Source organism: Malania oleifera, chromosome 2 (assembly GCF_029873635.1).
Source record: "Malania oleifera isolate guangnan ecotype guangnan chromosome 2, ASM2987363v1, whole genome shotgun sequence".
NCBI classification, from domain to species: Eukaryota; Viridiplantae; Streptophyta; class Magnoliopsida; order Santalales; family Ximeniaceae; genus Malania; species Malania oleifera.
Genome location: NC_080418.1, coordinates 82,950,955 through 82,975,236, shown reverse-complemented (window position 1 = coordinate 82,975,236; position 24,282 = coordinate 82,950,955). Strand labels below are relative to the sequence as shown.

The window sequence follows — 24,282 nt, the reverse complement described above, 5'->3', positions numbered from 1 at the left end:
CAAATTTCACTGGAAATCAATTTTGCCATGGTTAATCTTTTTATCATTTTACTTATATATGCTCTGCTGCTTCTATGTACAATGTTGACACATTGTTTTTTGGTTTCTAGATGTACAATAAATCCTGGCGAGAATGAAGCACTTGTTCGATATGCTTTGGATACATATAAGTTTCTTTCATTGGCATCACAGGTTTGCTGCAACCAGTTTCCTGTTAAATTTTGTATTTATTTTCTATTGGTTAAAACTTGATATGTGATGGACTATCTGTCATCTGATCTGTGAAAATCATTGACCCTTATATAATTAAAATTTCATTACTGTAATTTCGTCTCTATGAGTGCAATTGTAATGGTATGAATTTGCTATAATGATCTGTAGCTAAAATTCATTGTATATGTTTGTTTAGAAGTAAATAAGCTTAGGCTACTGATGCTTGAATGTTGCTTTGGTTATGCTTTTTATTTACTATTGCAAGATGGTATGGAACAAGCTAAGCTTTAACTGTTGACGCATGGCGTGATTAGGACATAATTATTTCATTCTTATTTAAAAATATTTTTCTACATTTGTATATTTGTATATTTGTATATTTTTATATTAGAATTATACATTCTTGGTGGTCAAATAAGAAAAGGAACTTCCCTTTTTGTGACCTAATTAGAAAAATGCATCTCTTTTTCAGAGGTTAATGTTCAAGATATTCTAAAGAAGTGTGCAGTATTGTGCTGACTTCTGCATACTAGAATCAGGATTGCACAATGAACCATGTTTGGACAAATTCCCTCTAGATGATGAAGTATCCAAAAATAAATTTCTGCCAGCAACAGAAATTCTGTTCCCCCCAAGTTTTGAAATTTCACTGGATATAATCTGCGTGTATGTGTATTGAGAACTTGCTGCATATTGGAAGTTGCTAAAATACTGATTTTGGTTCTTACTTAAAATCAAGAAACTACATTATTTATCATTGATTGGTTTAACAAACTAAGAGTAAAATTAAATACTGATTTTTGAATATCACAGCTGAAGTTAATTTGTTAAATTAATTATTCCATTGAAGGAAAGTCGCAGGCTTTATAAAATCAAATCTCTGAAACTATTCTTTGACATTGTTAATAGTCATTGTTGAAGAACATCTAATTCTAAAAATTGAAGTTCTGAGATTGATATTTGTTATTGGAATTTAACAGCTAGTATTTAATATCATTCGTTTATAATAGGTTGAACTTGTGAGGTTGCTGATTGTGTTATTATTGGAAATAAAATTGAAAAGGGTAATACTTAAAAGTATTTACAAACCTAAGTTACAAAGAAATTTTAAAAAACCCAATTCACCCCCCCCCCCCCTCTTGGGAGTATACCTAAATTCTCATAGCTCGTGAGTGGCTTGGTTGTAGGCTTGATTGGGCTTGTTTAGTATTATTTAATTAGGCTCAATGGAATGTAGACGACTTATTTATCCTAAAAGTAAGGGCTGTCCAGGTGTAGGTTTATTTAGCCCAAACTCCATAACTTGAATTCATCGATAGGGTCAAGGTCCAAGGCCAATAGGCTGGCTTGGTGGGAGCAAAGAAACCTATAGGTAGTATTAATGAGAGCCCTTTTTTACTTTTTTGTCTAACAAAATCCTAAGAATCTCTCACCTCTCACAATGAGAGGTTCCAAAAGAACCAAGCCATTCATGAGCAGCTAATAGCTTGCAAGGGCTCATTCAGCTTATTCACTTGAATATATAAACTGTTAGATAACCATTTTACCTAAAAGCTTAAGCTATGAGGTTCTAGGCCAACAATGTATATCAAGCTTTAACACTTACCCACACATGCAGCACAATTGCATGGGAGAGATAAACATGCAATGAATAACACCCCTTGCAGGGAATATAATATCTTTTAAACACCAAAACAATAAACTTGGGCAACGAGAATAGAACCAAGGACCCTCAAGTGACAAGCTCTGATTGTTTTCTGCTTACCAGTGAATGGGAGGATACTTTTCCAAATGTTGCCCAAGAGGTTCTGGTTAGACTAGTGTCAGATCACTGCTCAGTTCTCTTGGATTCCAACCCTATTCACCGGGGCCCTACACCATTCTGCTTTGAGAATATGTGTTTGGGCACCCTTCTTTTAGAGAGTGCATTAAATCTTGGTGGAGAGAGCAATTTTCAGGGATGGAGGGGCTTTAGATTTATGAGAAAGTTGAAGGATGTGAAAACTAGACTGAAAATCTGGAATAAGTTTGTGGTGATAGAAAAAAAAAAATTCTAATTTTAAATGATATTTAGTGTTTGGATAGATGGGAGGAATGTGGCTTGGCTAGCAAAGAGATCTGGATGGGCACAACTAGGCAATTATATGGAGTTTATCCTCTTTAGGGAGAGTATAAGTTGGAGACAAAAATCTAGGATGAAGTTGGGTGAGAGAAGGGGATTGCAATACCAAATTATTCCATAAAGTGGCCAATGAGAGGAAGAGAAAATTTTGATCAAGGAATTGGAAACAAATGAAGGAAATGTGGTTAGGGATTCAAGACAAATTGAGGGAGTGATACTGGATTCCTAAAACAGGTTTTACCCTGAGGGGCGCTCAAAATGGGTTGAAGATTAAAGGTATAAATTGGAGCCCCATTGATGAAAACCTCGTTACTTAGTTGGAATAGCCTTTCAAGATTGAAGATATTAGGAGGGCAGTTTAAGGGTAAGGACCCAGGCCTCGATGGGTTTACCATGGCTTTCTTCCAGGATAGTTGGGAGTTGATTTAGGAAGACCTTATGGACTTCTTTTATGAGTTTCACAGAAATTCGGTGGTGGGTAAGAATGTGAACACTATGCTACATTTATAGCTCGTCCATAAGGAGCACTCTAAGAGGGTGTGAAACTTTTGACATATAAGCCTCGTAACATCCTTTACAATATTTTCGCCAAGGTTTTATCTAAAAGGCTTTGAGAAGTGTTGGGGAGAACAGTTACTCGAGAACATTCTGCCTTTATTAAGGATAAACAGATTCTAGATGCTTCTTTGGTGGCCAATAAGGTGGTGGAGAATGTTAGGAGAAGGGGAGGGACGGGTCTTTTACTCAAATTAGATTTTGAAAAAGCTAATGACACGGTTAGCTAGAGTTTGTTGGATGAGTGTTGTCTTTAAAGGGGTTTGGTTTGGAGGAAGTGGATTATAAACCATGCCCAAGGTCTTAATGTCATCCAAGGTCCCAAGGTAGGTAGGGACAAGGTCATAGTGTTCCATCTCCAATTTGTTGATGATACTTTTCTTTTCCTTGAGGATAGTACTTAGAATTTTTGCAAGACTTTACTTTTCTAAAAATCTTTGAGAATATTTTGAGCCTCAAAAGTAACATGTCTAAGAGTGGGATAGTGAGTATCAATTGAGGTCTGACACAGTTGGATGGCTTGGCTGACCTGGCAGGTTGCACAATAGTGGAGTTGCCTCTGACTTATTTGGCTCTTCCACTTGGTGGTAATCCTAACTATACCTTGCTTTGGGACCTTGTGGTGGAGAGAGTAGGAAATAGATTGTTTGAAGGAGGGTGGAAGAGGGTTTACTTATCTTTAAGAGGCCTCATTACTCTTATTAATGCTGCTCTTTGAAATTCATTTCCCATATAGCCCATTTATTCCACCCTCTCACTCGTTTCCAAGTTGGTAATGGAAATATCACTTGTTTTTGGGATAGATACCTAGCTGGGTGAGGTTTCGTTGGAGCCTTTTGTCCCTTGTCTTTTTTGGTTGTCTAGGTTACATAATTCTCCAATTATTGATTTATACACTTTGGAAGGCTCTCTCTCTCCGGATTTTCATTTTTCAGGAATTTCAATGAAAGAAAGAGATTGATGATCTAACCATTTTATTGACTGTTGGGATTTTTTATCCCGCCATGAGAGACAATTCAAGGATTTGAGTAGAGGTCCTCTATTTCTTTTTCTACCAAATATTTTCTCTCAACTTTTGAAATCTTCGAGTTCTCATACTTTCCCTTGGAATTAGCTTCATCTTGAAGGTTAAGGTTCCTTTCAAAATAAGAGTTTTCATGTGGACCTTGGTCCTTTGTGGGCTTAATACCAATGATTTTCTGCAAACAAGGAGGCCTCACAAAGCTTAAGTCTAGAAATTTGTCTAATGTACGATGATTCTAATGAAACTATCGACCATTTGTTCCTTCATTGGTTGTGGCTAAGGAGATTTGGGTTAGGTTGTTTTTAGTCTTTGGTGAGGATTTGGCCTTCTGACGGACAGCGGAAGCCTTCTCAGTGCATTACAAAGGCTTTGGGAGTAGAAAGGGATGGTTTTTTGGAGATGTGCTATTTTTTCCATCCTCTTTGACTTTTTGGAAATTGGACGGAACATAATGCAAGTCGTTAAAATGGCAAAGCAACCTCACCTTGTCTCCTATGGACAGAGTCGTTTTTCTTATGTCATTTTGGGCTCAATCTTTTGGCCTTTTCCAAGGATTACTTTTCTCAAACCTTCAGAGGAATTGGAGGGGAGCATTATTGTAATTTCTGTTGTTTCTTTGGTTTTTAGGAGGATTTCTTATCCTCCACCCCTTCTAAATTCTTCTTTCTTGTTAATAAAGTTATTTTTCCTATAATTTTTTTAAAAAAAAAAAAATACAACCCTACGTTATAAACCATGGTTTTAAATATCGGCAACAATAGGCATAACGCTAATAGGCGCATCCATCAGGTATGTTTTGTAACAGGTGACGAACACCATGTGCATGAATTCATTTTTTACATTAGCAACCTGTTAGATTACGACTTCACCTAAAAGCTTGAGCTGTTAGGTTGTGGGCCAACAATATATATATCAAGCTTTAACACCCCCCTGCATGTGCAGCCTGATAGTAGGTTGAGAGATACACACACGATAGATAACACCCATTACAAGGAATATAATAATTTTTTTAAACATCACATAATAAATACGAGCAATGAGATTATAACCCAAGACGTCCTAGTAACCAGCCCTAATATTATGTTAGATTACCACTTTACCTAAAAGCTTAAGCCGTTAGGTTGTGGGCCAACAATATATATCAAGCTTTGACACAACCTTCTTAAAAACATATAGATTCTCATGTTTTGATCCCAGAATCCTGTCTACTAATGCTTTAAATGATTTTTAGGAAATTTTGATCACTTTAATTATAACATATACTACAAGTCTTGGATGCCATCTTTGTTGTTTTAGTTGCTACTGGCGAGAAGAAGCATGCATTTGCTACTTTTCACTACTTTATTGATTATAACTGAAATTCAAACTAACAAATCATAAAAATAAAGAAATATAAAATATAAAATACCATCATTTGTACTCTTTACTGACTTAGCCTTTAATAGAATTTTTGTTATCCAAAGAATAAAATATAGAATGTTCATATGTTAAACAAGAACAAAAATGCATACAATAGATTGTATTTTAGTCTCCAAACTAGGTGTAAGAAAAACAGAAAAGTAAAAAAAATTGAAAGAACTTTGCATATGAACACATGTAATTTGATAAGAGAAGAAGTTGGATTTATTTGAATGGTAGTTATTATTTAGTCTCCAAACTAGGTGTAATAAAAAAATGTAAAAGTGAAAGAACTTTGAATGTGAACGTATGTAATTTAATAAGAGAAGAAGTTGGATTTATTTGAATGATAGTAATTAAAAAAAGTGCATCCTATATGTCAAGGAAAATAAACCCATTCTGGCACTGTAATGGAGCGTAAAGGTCCGCAATGGCTATTACGGTGTTGAATCCTACCACCATGATATCGCCCTATAATGGTCTCAGAAGTCAGAAGCCACCAATGCCTTTACATAACAGCCATTACACACTGACTTTTAAAACTATGTTATCAACTCTATGGTTACTAGTTGGAAATTTTGCAAATACATGTGCTAACCTTGGGCATTTGGTGACATTTATTTAAAAATAGTAATAATTATTTAAATGAAATGAAATTTTACTGTTTGAAATTAATAAAGAATTAAGCTGTATCTGCTCTTGTGGGGTTGTTTTTTGCATTGGATAATAAAACATTGCATAGTCAAATCAGCTAGTAAAACATTGCTCTTTGAATTGTTTGTTGGAAGTTGTTTCTTTTAGTCTTCGTCTGATTTTTAGAAAATTGTGTTTTGATAAATTTCAGCATCCTAGAATTGGAGGACCTGGTCTTGTTGGTTCTTGCAGCTTCTCTGATGGATATGTTGAGTGAGCACATTTGTCCCCTCATTTGTCACTGGATTATTTAAGAAATGATAGTTTTTTATGTGAATAGAATTTCTTTACAACTTTATTCTATTTAGAAACACTATTGTTGCTGATAATTGCTTCTTTTAAGTTGTCAATTACTTATTATTTGAATTATTCCTATATGTACTCAATTCAGTCTTTTTGGGAAATATTTGCGTGCTGGATGATATCCAAGCTTTGATGTTTGATTGTCTGTCTTGCTTCTTCTATTCTAATTCTTAATCTCAGATGCGGAAGGTTGCATTTAAAACATTTTAAACAGAGATATTAGTTGTTTGTATGCAATGCAGATTTAAAATTAATATAAGTGAGAACTGCATGCAATTTTTGTGGAAAATTGAATCCATAGTAGTTTTTACATTCATCTGCTTTCTTTATTTTCTTTTTGATATTTTTTTGGTGGGGTACGGGAGGGTATCTGGAAGATTTTGAAACGTGCATATGATCTGTCTTTGCTCTACTTTATTGAGATGGCCCACTGTTTGGGATATCTTCAAGTCTCTTGATCTGTTCTTTAAGCAGAGAAAGCAGAGGGAGTAGTGGAGATGAGGGAAGCTCCCTTCAGCATGAAACTTTTTTATTCTGTTTTCATGTCATGTTGAAATATAGCAAGATATTCCTAAAATAATGTGCTGTCCATGAACTAAAGGAAAAAATATTATGCCTTCTGATGATGAAAGTAAGATATTGTTGAACTTGCAAATGCACGCGTATGAAAGTAGTTGAGACTATATGAGCATTCTAATGTCTTCGTAATGCACTCATTTGTGAAAATTGAATATCTTGCTCTGACCTCACCCATGCCATGCAGGTTCCAATGTGCTGTAGTGGCCACCACATATTTTAGTGCAGCCTTGAATAACAATCTTTAACGAGACTCATTCAGTTATCTGTAATATATCATAGATTTCATCCAACTGTAATTTTTTGTTTGTGAAATTTGACCTTGTGCTAATATGAGAATCACAATTGAGAGCAGGCAAGACGAGGATACTGATATATTGAAGTTTCAGTTTGATGATATTTTCTAATTTTTATTTTTATTTTCTTTTTTGGACAAAAGAAGACGATATTATTAAAGCCAAGAATTAGGGTATATGATAGAGGATAAGGAGTCCTTCCTGGTGAACAAAATTAGAAAAAAATTATAATATAACGAAAGAACAGAAAAAACAAAACAAATATCAGTTACAAGAGTGCTACCTTCCAATATCTTATGAGGTCAGACAGTTGTAATCCCCCCAAAAAATGTAAGAGAATGCACCCAAAAGGAAGCAAGGAAAGTCACTCTAAACCAATGATAACCGTGAACCGGTTGACTGACCACTAAAACTCCTAGCATTCCTCTCAATCTGCAAGGTCGAACTGATGGTGAAGACAAATGTACACCAAAGAGCTCTACCATTTCTATTCTTTCCAAAACCCCTGAAATTAAGCAATGACAACTCTTCCACCTTCGAATTTGTAATTATTTATTACTAAATTTGGGTGTTGCTGGGATTGGAAATCAATTGCTTCAGATGTCTTTTGTTAATGGTTTTTCAACTGCAGCATTTTTAATTTTCAAAATCATCTGAATGAACACGACTTCTTGGGCATGGATGGCATTAAGTGGAAATCAGGACTACAGCTACAATGGTGGCAGCCCGCAGTGATGTCAAAGCCTCTAAAGTCCTGCAAGGTGTTGTTGGCTGTATGAATCCTTTTCTGTTATTTTACATGAGACAGGCCAACAAACTTTGCAAGTTGGAACATCACTAAATCCTCTCTTACTACCTTGGTCCAAGCTATTCAAGGTCTGCACCTCCCTCCTTCCCCCTTCCAAAACCCTTTTATGACTATATCATCCATTGTATCAGTCATAGTGCCCAAGCATTTTTTCTTTTCAATCAAAATAATGTTATTAATAGAGAAAGAGAACGGGACAATAAGATCCTCCTAATAAGAACATAAAACCAAAAATAGAAGAACAAAGAATGTGTTTTACTTCTTATTTCAATTTTAACATTCTCATTTCAACATGTTATCCATAAAACATATTTGGTTATAACCATCTTATTAAATTTCCTTTTTATTCTAAGAGGCATTCTAGAAGCTCATAGCATGCTAGGTGCACTAATGCTGCATTTGGGAGCATGGATTTCGGGTCTTGGATTTGGATTTGTGTAGATTTGGACAAAATCAACACAAATTATCTTACATTTTGTTCAAATCCACCCAAATCAAATCCAAGGCCTCTTCCAAACTTAGGGTGAGGAAATTGTGTCTCCTGTCCAAAATCAACATGCCATGCTCTGATCTCAATTGATGGTTGCCAACTCTGCGAAAATTTGTGCTTATAGAGCAGTTTTCACCGGGCTACGGAGTTTGCAAAATCTGCAAACAGATCCTCTATGGTTTTTTCCTGAATTAATTGGTACCAAATTGTGTGAGACACCTTGCTAAGGATTTCAAAGTTTCTGGTATGAACTCCAATTACCATGATTGTTCAACTGGTCATAATTGGGAAAAAGTCTTCATTTATTTTCTTAGGCCATCTTTGAATGTCATGGGTATTTCCTTCATTCTACATGTGTTTTGAATCTTTTTGCTACTTTTTCTTTTGTATTGTACTTGCTGTTGAAGGAAAACCAATCTCATTTATTCCCCAAATGCATTTTTGAAAGTTTTGACTTATATTGGGTTCTTGACTCTAGTGTAACCGTGTAACTGTAGTTCTCTAATCTTCTAATGAGCCATTGCTTGTGTCTTATCAGTTCTGCAATCTTGTTATTTCTGCCCTCTTAGTTCAAAACTTTAGTATGCAAGGGAATTAACACGAAATTTCCAAATCCTGTGAGAAACAAAATAGAGAAAATACACGCCGAAAAAAATAAAATCAATCACACGCACAAGACAGTATTTACGTGGTTCGGCAATTTGCCTACGTCCACGGAATTATAGGGATTTCAGTATTATCAGTGAAAAATTACAGAGTGCGGCTCTTTCTCAAAAACTGTGTCTCTCTCTCAAAGTACTGCGATGGCTAATCAACCTTAATCACCATAACAGTGATTTTATATCTTACCCACAACAATGGGCTACAAAACGGGCCCAAGCCTTCGCTCCATGGACTAAGCCTTAGGATTAAAATCTCTCATTAAAAAACACGCAACATTAATTCGGGTCGAGTTATCATCCGGATCAACGCACGACTCGGTTCCACAAAGCCTAACAAATCTCCCACTTGGAGACTAGTTCAATCACCAACATCAACCGCAATCCTCCAAAAGAATAATCTCTCATCCCTACAACTCATCCTCCTATCCTCAAGCTAGAAGGCCAACTGACGTTGCAAACAGCTTTAGCTTCTCTATAGTGACACCCTTAGTCAACATGTCCGTCGAGTTCTTAGATCCACAGATCTTCTCAAGTATTACCAATAACAGATAAAGTGGTATTTTGTCTGTATATGCTTCAACTTTGAATGAAAAGCCGAATTTTTAGCAAGAAAAATTGCACTCTAACTGTCACTGTGTAGAATGTCCATCTCTTGCTTCTTACCCAATTCATCTAAGAAGTCATGTAGCCAAATCATCTCCTTTCCAGCTTCAGTTGTTACAACATACTTAGCTTCTGTAGTAGACAAAGTAACAATCTTTTGTAGATTTAAAGCCCAAGATATAACTATACCATCTAGAGTAAATACGAACCCAGTAGTACTCTTTCTACTATCAGTATCACCAGCAAAATCAGCATTTACATTACCCTGCAGTTTCAAACTTGCACCTGTGAAGTAAAGACATGTATCTGACGAACCTCTCAGATATCTCAGAATCCACTTGACTACCTCCCAATGCTGCTTTCCTGGTCTACTCATGAATCTGCTCACAACTCCCACTGCATGTGCAATGTCTGGCCTTGTACATACCATAACATACATCATACTGCCAATAGCCGAGGCAAAGGGCACCTTGCTTATATGGTCCATTTCTTCTTCTGTCTTCAGTGACTGTTCTTTGTTTAGTTTGAAATGACTACCCAAGGGTGCACTCACTGGTTTAGCTTCATTTATGTTGAACCTGCTGAGTATTTTCTTCACATACTCTAACTGTGAAAGGTTCAATGTACTATTAGCCTTGTCTCTAATGATCCTCATACCAAGGATTTGCTTTGCAGCTCACAAATCCTTCATTGCAAACCGTTTTGACAATTGCTTCGTCAGATGTGGTTTTTTGCAGCCACCATTCCCAGCACCAATCTAATTGTTGACATCTTCACAATTGGAGTAAATATTTTTGTGAAGTCAATGCCCTCCTTCTACTGAAACCCTTTGACAACTAATCTGGTCTTGTAACGCTTGCTACCATCATGCTCATTCTTTATTCTATATACCCACTTGTTGTGCAAAGTCTTCTTCCCTACTGGCAATTCAGTTAATTCCCATGTCTGATTCCCCAACAAGGAATTCATCTCATCCTTCATGACTAACTCCCACTAACTTGAATTTTCATCCTGCAAGGCTTCATCATAACACTCTGGCTCACCACCATCAGTCAACAGGAGATAATTTAGAGCGAGTGAATAACGTTGTGCAGGTCTAATGGTCCTGGAAGATTACAAACCACAATTACATGTGTACTCTAATCTACTTGTGATTCTACATTCTCCTTATCGACTTCACCCATTTCCTGGACAGTGCTTTCAGTCAACTCATCTAAGCTAACAAACTTAAATTTCTTCTGATCTATCTCTGTGACATTTGGCACTGCAGTTGACCCATCCTTGTACATAACCGGTTCATTAAATATCACATTTCTACTTCTGATGATTTTCCTGTTTTGTTCATCCCAAAATCGATAGCCAAATTTCTCATCACCATAGCCAATAAAAAAACATATTTTAGACTTTGCATCAGGTTTACTACGAGCATCAGAATCAATATGAACATAAGAAACACAACCAAAAACTTTTAAATGAAAAAACTTTACACCCCTTTATCGCTCCAAACCTCTTCAGAAAGTCTGAACTGCATGGGAACTGAAGGTCCTCAGTTTATCAGGTAAGCTGCAGTACTAACAGCATCAGCCCAGAAAGTTTTTGGTAGTCCATCATGCAACCTCATACTTCTAGCACGCTTATTGAGAGTTCTGTTCATGCGCTCAGCCACACCATTTTGCTGTGGTGTCCCAGGAATGGTCTTCTCTATCCTAATTCCATGTGCAGCAGAATACTCACTGAACCCTCCATCTATGTACTCTCCTTCATTGTCTAACCTTAAACATTTTACTTTCAAACCTGTCTCTATCTCAACCATAGTCTTCCACTTCTTAAAAGTTTCAAATATATCAGATTTATTTTTCAGAAAATAAACTCATACATTTTTGGTTGAGTCATCAATGGAAGTACTGTAATACCTTGAACTTCCAAGGGATGCAACCGAAAAAGACCCCCAGTTTTCAAGAAACTCACCCTTTTCTTCTTTCCTAAGATGCAGCTTTCACACAAGTAAAAATCAATAGATTTCAATTCTGGTAGTTTTCCTTTTGACAGCAACATCTTCATCCCTTTCTCACTCATGAATCAAGTCTGCGGTGCCATAAGCTTGTATCAGTACTTGCTTCAGCAACTGCAATTGTGTCTCTTAGACTTGAGGTCATGTATAGAGTACCAGACTTCTTTCCACGAGCCAATACTCTGGCTCCCTTTGTAACCTTCCAAGTGCCACCAGCAAATAATATTGCATGCCCTTCATCATCAAGTTGTCCGACAGAAGTCAGATTCCTTCTCAAGTTAGGGATATGTTGTACTTTCTCTAGTAACCAAACAGACCCATCGGGCAACGACATCCGAACGTTTCCCATGCCTACAACATCCAAGGTTGTACCATCAGCTAAATACACCTTACCAAAATCACCTGCAACATAGTTCTGTATGATTTCTTGGTGTGAAGTGGTATGAAACAAAGCTCCTGAGTCCAAAACCCAATCATCAAGTGGACTGTCTACTGCAAGAAGTAATGCATACTATACCTCTTCTATTACAGTATTAGCTGAATCATCTTCATTCTTCTTCTTAAGACTTTTGCATTGCCTCTTAAAGTGACCCGTTTTCCCACAGTTCCAGCATTGTACTTGGTGACCTGATCTATATTTACTTCTATTCCGATTAGAATTTCTGGATTTTAATCTGCCCCGATTTGAATTTCTGTCATTACCTCTGCCTCTCGTCTCAAGGTTTAGGACAGAACCAGATCTTGAGGTTTCACCTGCATCTCTTCTGCGAATCTCCTTAGCCAGAATTAAATCTCGTATGTAATATTGTACTTCAGTTTTTCTTTTCCTGTAGAATTGTTTACTACCATCCTCATTGCATCCCAACTATTTGGCAATGAAGCCAAAATGATCATTGCACAGATCTCATTATCAAAATCAATTTCTACAGACGACAATTGATTTGTGATAGTGTTAAACTCGTTCAGATGTTGTGCTACTGATGCATTCTCTGCCATCTTTAAATTAAACAGTTTCTTCATCAAATGTACCTTCTTATTTGCTGACGGCTTTTGATGCATACCAGACAAAACCTTCATCAGATTTGCTATGGTCATCTCCTTTACAACGTTGCGTGCAACAGACCTACACAGAGTTAACCTGATAACTCCCAGTACTTGTTTGTCAAGAAGAGCCCATTCCTTATCCTTCATAGTCGCAGGTTTTTCCCCTAGAAGCGGAAGATGCAACTTCTTCCCATAAAGATAATCCTCGATTTGCATCCTCTAGAATCCAATGTTTGTGCCATCAAACTTTTTTATTTCAAGCGCCTTTCCCTACTTCCTCTGCCATTGCTTCCACTCGAACCTAACCCTAGGCTCTGATACTAATTGTAAGGGAACTAACACAAAATTCTCAAATCCTATAAGAAAACAACATAGAGAAAATACATAAAAAAAAAAATAAAAAATCAATCACACACACAAGACAGTATTTATGTAATTCGGCAATTTGCCTACGTCCACAGAGTTGTAGGGATTTCACTATTATCAGGAAAAAATTATAGAGTGCAGCTCTCTCACAGAAACTGCGTCTCTCTCTCTCTCAAACTACTGCGACGACTAATCAACCCTAATCACCATAACAACGATTTTATATCTTTCGCACAGTAATGAGTTATAAAATGGGCCCAAGCCTTCGCTCCAGACTAAGCGTTAAGATTAAAATCTCTCATTAAAAAACACGCAACATTAATTCTGGTCGAGTTATCATTCGGATCAACATACAACTAGGCTTCACAAAGCCCAACACAGTAGTGTCCAACATTTCATCGGTATGAATGCATCATCACTGTAGATCATTTTAGCCTCATGATTCCTTTGCCATCCACCCCCATCATTATGCCGTCTCAGGTCAGTAGAGCAATTATCTAACTTTTTTTCTGATCTACTAAGTAATATTTGTTTCATATCTGTATATGTGTTTAGGAGAGTGTAATATTAGCCTTGGATATTTGGATTTGTGTGGAATTCGATGAAATTCAATACAATTAGGTATTATAATTTGTCAGAAGTCACACAAATTTAAATCCAACATTTGAAATTCATGTTCCCAAAAGCAAAGTATGTCCATTTAAAAGATCTTCTATTGTTTGGATGGTTGGGTTAATATTTCTTTAAATGCATGCTGTGTCTTTTGTACTTTGGTGTTCAATCCTTTACTGTTGTTCTCTATTTGGGATGCTTGATTCTGCAGGGAATGGTTAAAACCCGGTGAGGACGCACTCGTTCAGAGGTTTGATCCATCATCTACACTCGATACAATAGGATTCTTCATAGCCAAATTTAATGTGGGTCCAAAGGATACATGACTTCTCATGGATATCTTTTACTTGGCTAACCTCGCTGTGGACTCATCTCCTTCGTACGAGGCAAGTATGAAAATTTTGAAGAGAGCATTCATGTCAACAGTCTTCTGCAAGATTCCAGTGGAACAGAGACAGCTAGATAGGTAGAGAAACATCTGCCGAAGAGTTTACTGTGTATTTTAATGGAATACGATGTCGTGTGCATTTACAGTATTACATATGGACCACTTTACATATGTTAGTCCATGCACAAGTGGCCAACTTGGTTCATTGCAGAATTTATGATTTAACTTCAATAGTTAGACAAATGTTACTGCATAAATATTCATTGGTCCTGGCTGACGAATATTATTATTATTGAAATACTAATAAGTGCAAAGAACGATGGCATGTTTTCAAAACTATCACGCCTGTTTGAAAATATTGACATATGTGATTTTTTAAGTTAAAATTTTATGAAAAAATAATTATATTAAATGTTATTCAAATGCACCTTCAACTTTATGGCAAAAGGGATGAGACATTTTTTTTAGGTTTGGTCAAAAGATACATATTTCTCTCGAGGCTTCACAAATTCAATCTGCTGAATTTTTTTTTTTGGCAAAAACAGAGTCCTCAGATTTTGCCTTCTCTGAGAGAGAATTGGCAAAAAGACAAGTCTAGAGAGGGAGTATAAGTATCCATAAGTTTGATTCACAAATGCAGCGCGTGGATGGTGAGGTTTGCATGGAGTTTCAAGAGGGCAAATCTAGTACCTTTCAAGATCGATTGATCAATTTGTTTTTGTTATAAATGATGTTCAGATATTTAGATATGGAGTTCATTTTTGTTCTAGTATGGTGTTGATTGTCTAATAAAGTTTCTGTTGTTTGTCGCTTATTTTCACCCCAAAAAAATACGAAGGAAATCAACACTTTGGTGCTTGTCACAATGAAATATCCGTTGTCATAGATAGAACTGGTTTTTTAATGCGTTTGGACCCCTATGATGTTTGCCAAAACCATGGAATTTCCTTGATGTTCAAGCACAGATGTTTCTTGATGTTCAAAGATAATTACATTTATCTTTGTTACTTTACCATCTACTACAAATTAGAATTTAGATTTTAATTGATGTTTTTCATGTTTTTATTTAATATGTAAATTATGAAATGACTTGGAATGATTAATAAGTTATATTCAATACATTTTTTTATACATATGCTTTGAAACACCTAATACATCTATAACTTTTTCTTTCTTATTTTGGCCTTTTTGCATTAAGGTTTTCCCGACTTATCATTTAAGAGGTTGAGTTATTTATATATATATATATATATATCCTAGGAAACTTGGGGTGGTCAGGGCTCTTAGGATCCTTTTTTTTACCAAAACCCAAAAAGAAAATAACTACATATGTAGAAAAGTTCGGGAGATCTAGAGGGAAATCAAACCCTTCGCCTTGAGCCCTAAATCCACCTTTGATAGTCATTTAGTTTAACATACTATTGAAAAATACTTGTAGGATTCGCCCCTCCCCCCCCAACAAACGTGTTTGAAACTTCTTAAAAAATAAATGCTTCTTTAGAAAAGTACACTTTATAAATACTTATTTGTAGCAATAAATAGTATTTGATTTACATTTAAATAAGTATTTACAAAAAAATTATTTTTTTAACTTTCTTTTTAAGAAAAATAAGTATCTTCTAAAAAAATATTTTTTTTTTGAAAAAAAAGTACTTAGCTAAATTTTTTTTACTACTTTTAGATAAGTAATTTTTCAAATAAGTAATTTTTTTTCCATTAAAGTACTTTTTCATAAATGCCTTGAAAGAATCCTTAAATTAGGGTTAAATTGCTTAGATTTATTAGATATGTGAGTGATTAGAGGAATTAGGACTAAATTAGGTTTGAGTTGCTTACATTTGTTGTATATATGAGTGATGTTACAAAACTCATAATAACGTAGCCATTATTAGTTTTTTTCTTTTAAATTATTCAGGAAAAGTGAAAAATTATTGAATGCAAATGAAGAAAGAAGAAATTTAGCGACCTCAAGCATGCATATATTGTGTAAACCTTCACACCATTCATGTGCATGCACTATTAATATATTTTTTTTTTTTTTTTTTTTTTTTTAAAAGAAGTTTGATTGGGTATAGAGACCAAAAAAAGGTTTTTACTCATTTTTAAGCCTTCATGTTTTTGATTTCGTGTTTTCCATCTATTATATCAATAATTTTTCAAGTGCTAATAATAAACGAAAACATTATTGGAAAAGAGAGAAAATAAAAAGCTTGCATTAAAAAAATTATACTTTTTGAACAAAAATGAAGATGCCTAAATAAAAGCAAGAATTTCATTATTATTCTTCTTTTTGTATAGATGATGGACTAGGGTAAGATCCAATGCTTCTTGATGGCTTTTGTTGCAAGGAGTTACGAAGTAATAGGGCACCCATATTCCAAGTTGTAGGAAAATCTTCCAATATTTGATTCAAAACAAACTCAACTTTTTTAGGTTAAAAATAACCTACCTTCTTTGATGGAAGTATTTTGAGGGTCCAATTACCAATCCTCACTTCCTCGCTTCCTTCCAACTTACTCCGATGTAGGTGGGAGTTAGGACGTGGTTTTGGCTTACTATCACTTCAGATACCAACACATATATAGCTTGGATGTTGGTCAATTTTTTGTTTGACCAAGACAATGTATGTGCAACCTGATTCTAATAATAGTTCCCCCCACCACATATATAGCTTGGATGTTGGTCAATTTTTTGTTTGCCAAGACAATGCATGTGCAACCTGATTGTATTCTCATAATAGTCCCCCCCCCCCCCCCCACCCTTCATAGTCGAGGTGTTAATTAACTCGATCAAATGGGCATATTGTCTTCTTACCTATCTTATTCTTGGGACATTTGAAATGGAGCCTACCTATGGTCAAATGGGCATATGGTCTTCAATTCACTTCCTTTTTTTTGGTTGGGGATACGTTCAACCTGAGAATTTAGGTATACTCCCAAGAGAGGGGGGTGAATTGGATTTTTAAAATTTCTTTATAACTTAGGTTTGTAAATACCTTAGTTAAGTATTAACCCAGCAAATTTATTTTCAGCAATCACACAAACACAATAATATTGATTAGCAACCTCACAAGTACAACTAACAATCCTTTGATCAATACAAGTTCAATTCTTATGAATAAATGATATTAAAGATCAACTTGATTAAAATCTCAAGACTTCAATATTCAAATTCAGAATTTTCTTCAATAATGACTAGTGACAGTGTTAAAATAATTTCAGAAGATTAATTTTATAAATCCTGAAACTTTCCTTTAATTAATTTAGCAAGATTGACTTCAACTGTGATATAAAAGATCAATATTCAATTTTGAACTCGTTAAACCAACCAATGATAACCAATATGTTCCTTAATTTCAAGTATGAAACGAAATCAGTAATTCAGCAACTTCCAATATGCAGCAAGTTCTCAATAAACATACACACAAATAATAAACTTGCAATAAAGTAAGGAGATTAGAGAAGAAGAGCTGAAGACTAGAATTCTTACAAGGTTCGGCCAGCAACCTACGTCCTTGCCCTAAGCAACAGCGTGTGAGGATTTTCCTTTCCAACTTTTACCAGGAAAAGTTACCTTTCTCCTTATGAGGTGGAGATCTCTCTCTAAAAAGAATACCTCTTCTTGCTAGGCAACGATCCAATATCCCTGAATCGTCAACAATAGAAATAAGAACCAATTTCTATTTGTGCAAATAAAACTTTCAATTAGAGCAGATTTGTACAATTGAAAATCAATATACTTCAGTAATAATCAATATAAAAGAGTGCAGCACAGTTGAATATCATTGGGTTTCTAATTTGATTTAAAAATCTCAATAGAAACAATCAAAATACTGTGTGTAGTATCAGCACAAGCATGACAATTTCTTCAAAAAAATTTTAGCAAGAGAGCTTTGAATTTGTAGCTTATTTATGCTTTGATTGTTGTTTATTATTGTATGTAATTTGTGAAAACAACAAGTATTTATAGAGTTAAAAAGTATATGAACATATTTCCCAAGTTACTTGCAATGTTTCCCAAGTTTTCTCAAAGTTTGGGAGTCAAGAAATCAATTTTGGAAACTTTCCTTCACTGTTTAAAATTTTAAACATAAACTTAAGTCAATTGTGACCTGAGGGTCAGTCGCCTAAGCCTTTTAAGTTCAACGTATTTTGAAACACAGTGTTGAGTCAGTCACCTGTCTCGGTTCTGTTTGCTCAAATTTATCAACATAAGAATGTCAGCCGCCTAATGAGGATTCATCAATCGCATGTCCTGTCTTGCAACTTATATGCTTTCAAAATTTTGTTTCCAAAACTCTTATCTTTTAAAACTTGAAAAGCTTAAATAAGACTTTAAATATATTTTCCATGAATTTGAAAAACAAGTCTCTAAGTCAAATATAGTTCCTAAGAGCTTCAAACATATATTGAAATCGTGAAGTACTTACATGATACTTAAAGACTATAACTTTCTAAGTGTTAAGTCTTCATGCATTTTCTTCCATTCTTTGTATCTCTTGAGCTTCTTTCTTCAATAATCTTTAACTTCATCAGATCTTCTAGCTTTAAGTACAAGCTTTTAATGAAACTCTTCAAGTACTTTGTCTTGATCTTTATAGCATTTGAGTCCTAAAACTTCACTTAACCAAACATGTTAAGTATCCTTGATTTGTTATCATCAAAATAAGATTCTAAACCTTGTTAGGCCAACACAACCTATTCATTTTAAATTTTTTGAGCTTTGTGTCTGTAAAGATGCCTTCTAGGTTGGTGTTAGGCTACTTATTTCTCATTGAATCACATTGAGATTTTCCCCTCTCAACTTCTTTCCAAATGCTAGTGCACCTCACTAGATGCTTAGGATCCTGATTGACCTCAATGTACCTTGCTTTATTTTTCCTTTTTTTTTTTTGTAGTAACACCCTTCATTCCATAGTGTAACTTTGTGGCAAAACTCAAAATAGTTTTATGCCTAAAGTTGTGTCCTCCATCCATGACATAAAAGGCAAGTATGCCTTTGTGTTACACAACAAAGAATGACCCATTAGAACTAGGTGGAGGGATCTGGTAAAAGAAGCCCAATGAACCTATAAATGGTGGAGGCCTAAAAGTATCAAATGAAGTCATTGTTCACTATCAAGGTTTGATGTAGGACGGGGTAAGGTGACCTAGTCCTACGGGTTTCAACCCTCAATTAACACATACATAAGAAACACTTTATAATAAGAATTGAATCAACCAAACTTAGGCAAAATAAATCATGCTTTATTTCACATGTCCAAGGATTTTGAAAAGGTATATAATTTGATTCGAAATCCAATCTCAAAAGGTTCTTTCACAAGGAATCAAGTAATATGCTATGAAGATTCTATTCAATCATTTAAGAATATAAGTCTATGTTATCACAATAATATTCCTGCAATTGACAAGCAAATAAGTGTATAAATACTGAAAATTTAAAGTTCTGGGTGTCTTTAGTCGATTGGTATTAAAGGTCAGTCGCCTAAAGAATTTGTAAATTGAATTATGGGGAGGCAGAACTAGGTTAGTTAACTGATCTAATAGGTCAATCAACTGTCTGAGATTTATGGCATAATATCGAGAGCAATAAAAGGGCAGTCGACTGAACTTTTGGAGTCAAATGCTTGACTTACGACGGGTTTAAGACATTGAGCTGATTTTCAAAGATTTGGTTTAGCTGAGGCTTATGAAACTTCAATCAAAGGTTATTAAACAAACGAGGGGCTGATTAAGAATGATATTACCGTGGGAAAATGCTGGATAATTTTCCAATGCTCGTCACGAATCCGAATCACAACCAAGAAATCCTTAAATATACTGAACAAGTGAAGACGCTGCTACTATTTGTGTATAATGGCGTGAAAAGATATGAGATGGTGTAGATGTGTTGGATAAGTAGTAGTCTCACACCACCTGATCTCTAAGGAGAATGGACGTAGCCTCTCACCACTCAATCACTAAGATTGGAGCAAAGCTTAAAACTTTACAAAGACAAAGTCTTCTGAAATTCAATATTACTTAACTTAGTTATACTAATACAGCTCTTACAATATAAACTAACATGGGGATAGGAAGACGCAACAATAACACTTCTGGCACTTCCTATACAAGCATGGGAGACACACACTTAATGCTCACAAATTACAAACTCATTAACTCACACAATTTTCTAACAAAATAAATATCTAATAAACCTTACAACATAGAACATGCAAGCAAGTTGTCTTGCAAGGCTACTAAACAAATGTAGGACAAGTCAAAAGGGAGGCCCAAGCTATATGGGGCCTAGAAGAGCCGTGTGGGGCCCAACAGGTCCGTGTGGGGCCTAAAAGAGTCGTGTGGGGACCAATGGGCTTGTGTGGGGCCCACAAGGGTCTTGAGCTCGGAATTACAAAATCATAACTAGGGTCTTCTTTATGTTGAAAAGTATTCAAGTACTTCCATAAGTTCCTGCAATAGTTAGCAAACATTGTGGACATCTGAGGGCTATCCACGTGTCACCATGTCGGTGAACGAAAGGGGGAATGGCTGCCAATCCCCATCATCTCTCCTGGGCTTGAAAGAATTCTTCTCCAAAAAATGAGAAGCAAAATACTGGGAGTATAGTTCTAGGTTGAGACGAAGTAGATTTTCTTTTAAAATCCAGCTGCACTTTGAAATTGGTTTACCTTTCCACTTGACCAAGAATTTTTGATATGATCCAGCTCATGTGATCATTGTTTTATCATCTAGGATTTCCTTAATTTCATCACAGTTCTTAGGCAAGGGTAATAATGGAGGCAAAGGCAATTTCTCTGGTTCGAGTTCATAATGAGTGGGGAACGGAGTGGGATTATAACGACTTGCTTAATTTCCATATATTATTTTTTTTATACTAATTTACATGCTTTGATACCGTACTGGGGGTAACCCAATCAATAACCTAAGCAGCGAGAAGCATAAATCACATAGACATAACCATATGAAAATATATACACAATACAAAACCAATACCACACAATACCAGAGTACTACATGTTTCCCAAAATATGTACATATACTTGTTCCCCAAAATACCCTCAACTATGATGGGATATACAAAAATCCTCCCAAAAAGTACTCACTCTCTGACAGGGCACTACAGAAGCCCCTCTATCTACGAGCCTGGTTTGCTCGCTTACCTAGATCACCTGAAAAATAATTCAACACTGGGATAAGCCAACGCTCCATAAGATGAAATATGCTATTACTAGTGTGTGACAAATGAGCTACTATATCATGAAAATTTGTTTTCAAATAAACATGTGTAACTGAATATATAAATAAAATATAAGTGATAAAATCCACCACCGCTGTCCCTATTGCTTAACATGACAGTATTGGAGTTTATTATTCAAAATACTTCTAGTACAAGTAAGTATGTTCCCTGTTTCTGCAAATATATACATACGTAATAATAACTGAAACTGTTCCCTGTGGCTATCTGTGTGTCATGACTTACCCCCTCATGACAGGGTTGTGCGGTCCGTAGGCGGGATTTACCCTGGCTGGCCAATCAAGAATAAATCACTATACTCCATCAGTCGATCTGCCCACCTTACCCATATCTGGATGGGGAGCCTAACATCTTCAAGGGCCTAGGTGATCGAACTTACCACGTATTATCTAAATAGGTGGTTGCACTCATAAAGTAACATAATATCTGTAGCAAAGATACCGTGCTCTGTAGCTGCATAGTCCAACAGGGTCTGATATCATATAATATATTTCTATATACATATCTATCTGATTTACTATGATTCTGAAATACTGAAATAACCATGATGCTACATAAACTGTAATTGTAGTTTATACGTAATACTGAGAACTGTATAATCATAACACTGACATCTGCATAATCATAGTACTGAAACTACATGATCACAATACTGATATTCGTATTATCATGGTATTGAGGTTCATGAAATCATGGTACTGAAATATCGTAAAATCAGAATACTGAAATATCGTAAAACATATCTCCGTACTATATTCATATTCACAAGCCACACGTTACTGTAATACATAATTTTCATTATTTAATAAAAGGTATAATATTCTAAAAATACCTAGCATAACATATTTCCCTTACCTGACTATTAGAAAGCCCATATGGAATACTAGCCTAACACCCGCAGGGCCTCCTACAAAACACCCTAAAAACAGCATTCGCCAAAACTAAATATCAGTATTTCATCACCTACACCATTTCTTATAATTACCATAAGGCCAAAAATAGGCTAAAAGGCCTTACCCTGAATTTGGGATGAAATCCTACTTCGTTTCCCCAACGATCCGCTCCAGCAGTCTTGTAGAGAACTTCGCCAGGAGCGTCGTGGCGGCTTTAGATCGTCGATTCGGCGTCTGGTGGGGCCAAAAACGAAGAGAGAAGGGAGAGAGAGATGTAGGGAGAGAGAGGAGAGAGAGAGCAGCGTGAGAAATGAATAAAAATCCGATTTTTAGCTATTTATAGGGCCAGATTCGTCGACAAAACACGTCACTTCGTCAACGAATCCTTCAGCAAATTTGTCGATGAGACCCTGTATTCATCAATGAAATTCAGAGTAGCCCACACCGACTCTCGGTATTTTCTCGTCGATGAAACCCTGTGTTCGTCGATGAAATTCTGAAGACCTTCGTCGACGAAACCCTATGTTCATCGACGAATTTCCTTCTGCGCTCGTCGACGAACCCCTGTATTCGTAACGAGTCCTGGTAATTTCCTAAAATTAAAATTATCCCCAAAATGCAATGTCGTCGATGAAGTCTACAAACTCCTTCTGTTTCTGTTTCTATTTTTCTCCCTCTTATTATTTAAATAATTTTATTCTTCGGGTCACTACAGGGATCACCTGCAGGGTTAGAAATAGAAGGCTCCATGAAAGTAGATACTTCAAGAAATAGGGTTAAGTCCTCATCATTAAACACATTATTAATGCAAAATTCAATGGGAATATCAATCATATAAGCATTAGAACTGATTTTCTTTAAAATCTTGAAAGAACCCATCTTTTTAGCATACAACATTCTTACCTTTCCTACTAGAATCCGTTCGGGATGAATACGGATCATAACCATATCACCCTCTGAAAATTCTTGTAACCTGCGATGAATACTAGTACTTGATTTATATTTTTCATTATTTAGGTTGATCGTCATTCTAATTTCATAGTGTAGGTAATGTATGTGTTTAGAAAATGCATCTTATTGTTTGTTCACTCTAACCTGCGGAGGTAATGGGACAAGAGGCTTCCGAGGTTGATAACCAGTGACAACCTGAAATGGGCTAAGACCTGCGGTTCTATTCACTGAACTATTGAATGCAAATTCAGCCATCGGAAGACACAAATCCCATAAACCTATGTTATAACCTACAAGGCTTCTTAATAGGTCTCCTAGGCTCCTATTAACTACCTCGGTTTGGCCATCAATTTGGGGATGGTAAGTACTAGAAAACTAAAGTTTAGTTCCTAACATTGCCCTTAAAGTTTTCTAGAAATAACTGACAAACTTCATATCCCGATCAGAAACAATGGTCTTGGGAAGACCATGCAATCTTACAACTTCATTGAAGAAAAAAATGGATGCAATTTTTGAAGCATTATGTGTTTTGTTGCATGGAATAAAATGAGACATTTTGGAAAATCTATCCACAACAACAAACACGGAATCATTCTTCCTAGCAGTCCAAGGGAGTCCTAACACAAAATCCATGTTAATATATTGCCAAGGAGTATGGGGTATTGGTAAAGGAGTGTATAAACCCGTGTTCTGCTTTCTACCCTTTGTAGATTGGCAAGTTCCACAATGAGAAAGAACTCTAACGACATCCTTTTTAAGACTAGGCCAAAAGAACCTATCATCTACCGTACCCTACCAAAGTGACCTGTAGCACCGCCTGTATGCAATTCCCATATTAATTAGTCACAAAGGGACGTAGAGGGGAGACACAACCTAGTTCCTTTGAATAGGAATCCATGATGGATCATATAGTCTGGATGGGATTCAGTTAGTCCTTGTAACAAATCAGAGAAGATGTCACAGAAGTCCAGGCATTGAGAATATTCCTTCTTGATGCTCTCAAAGCCTATTACTCTA

The 24,282-nt window shown here is 35.7% G+C and overlaps 1 protein-coding gene across 15 annotated transcripts in view; it reads left to right on the top strand.

Annotated features, from left to right (window-relative positions):
* The window catches only part of LOC131149194 (rRNA (cytosine-C(5))-methyltransferase NOP2C), a 169,378-nt gene extending 154,225 nt beyond the window's left edge, over positions 1-15,153 (top strand). For 6 of the 15 annotated variants that reach the window (XM_058099426.1, XM_058099422.1, XM_058099421.1 and 3 more), the window contains 3 exons: positions 111-192; positions 6,157-6,218; positions 13,988-14,500. In XM_058099426.1, the coding sequence (XP_057955409.1) occupies positions 111-192; positions 6,157-6,218; positions 13,988-14,102 (259 nt within the window). In that variant the 3' untranslated portion in view covers positions 14,103-14,500. Of the gene's footprint in view, positions 1-110; positions 193-6,156; positions 6,219-13,987; positions 14,501-14,709 lie in introns of those variants that run through there. The other 9 variants (XR_009135167.1, XR_009135166.1, XR_009135165.1 and 6 more) reach the window with 3 other exon arrangements.
* Positions 15,154-24,282: the final 9,129 nt, after the last annotated feature.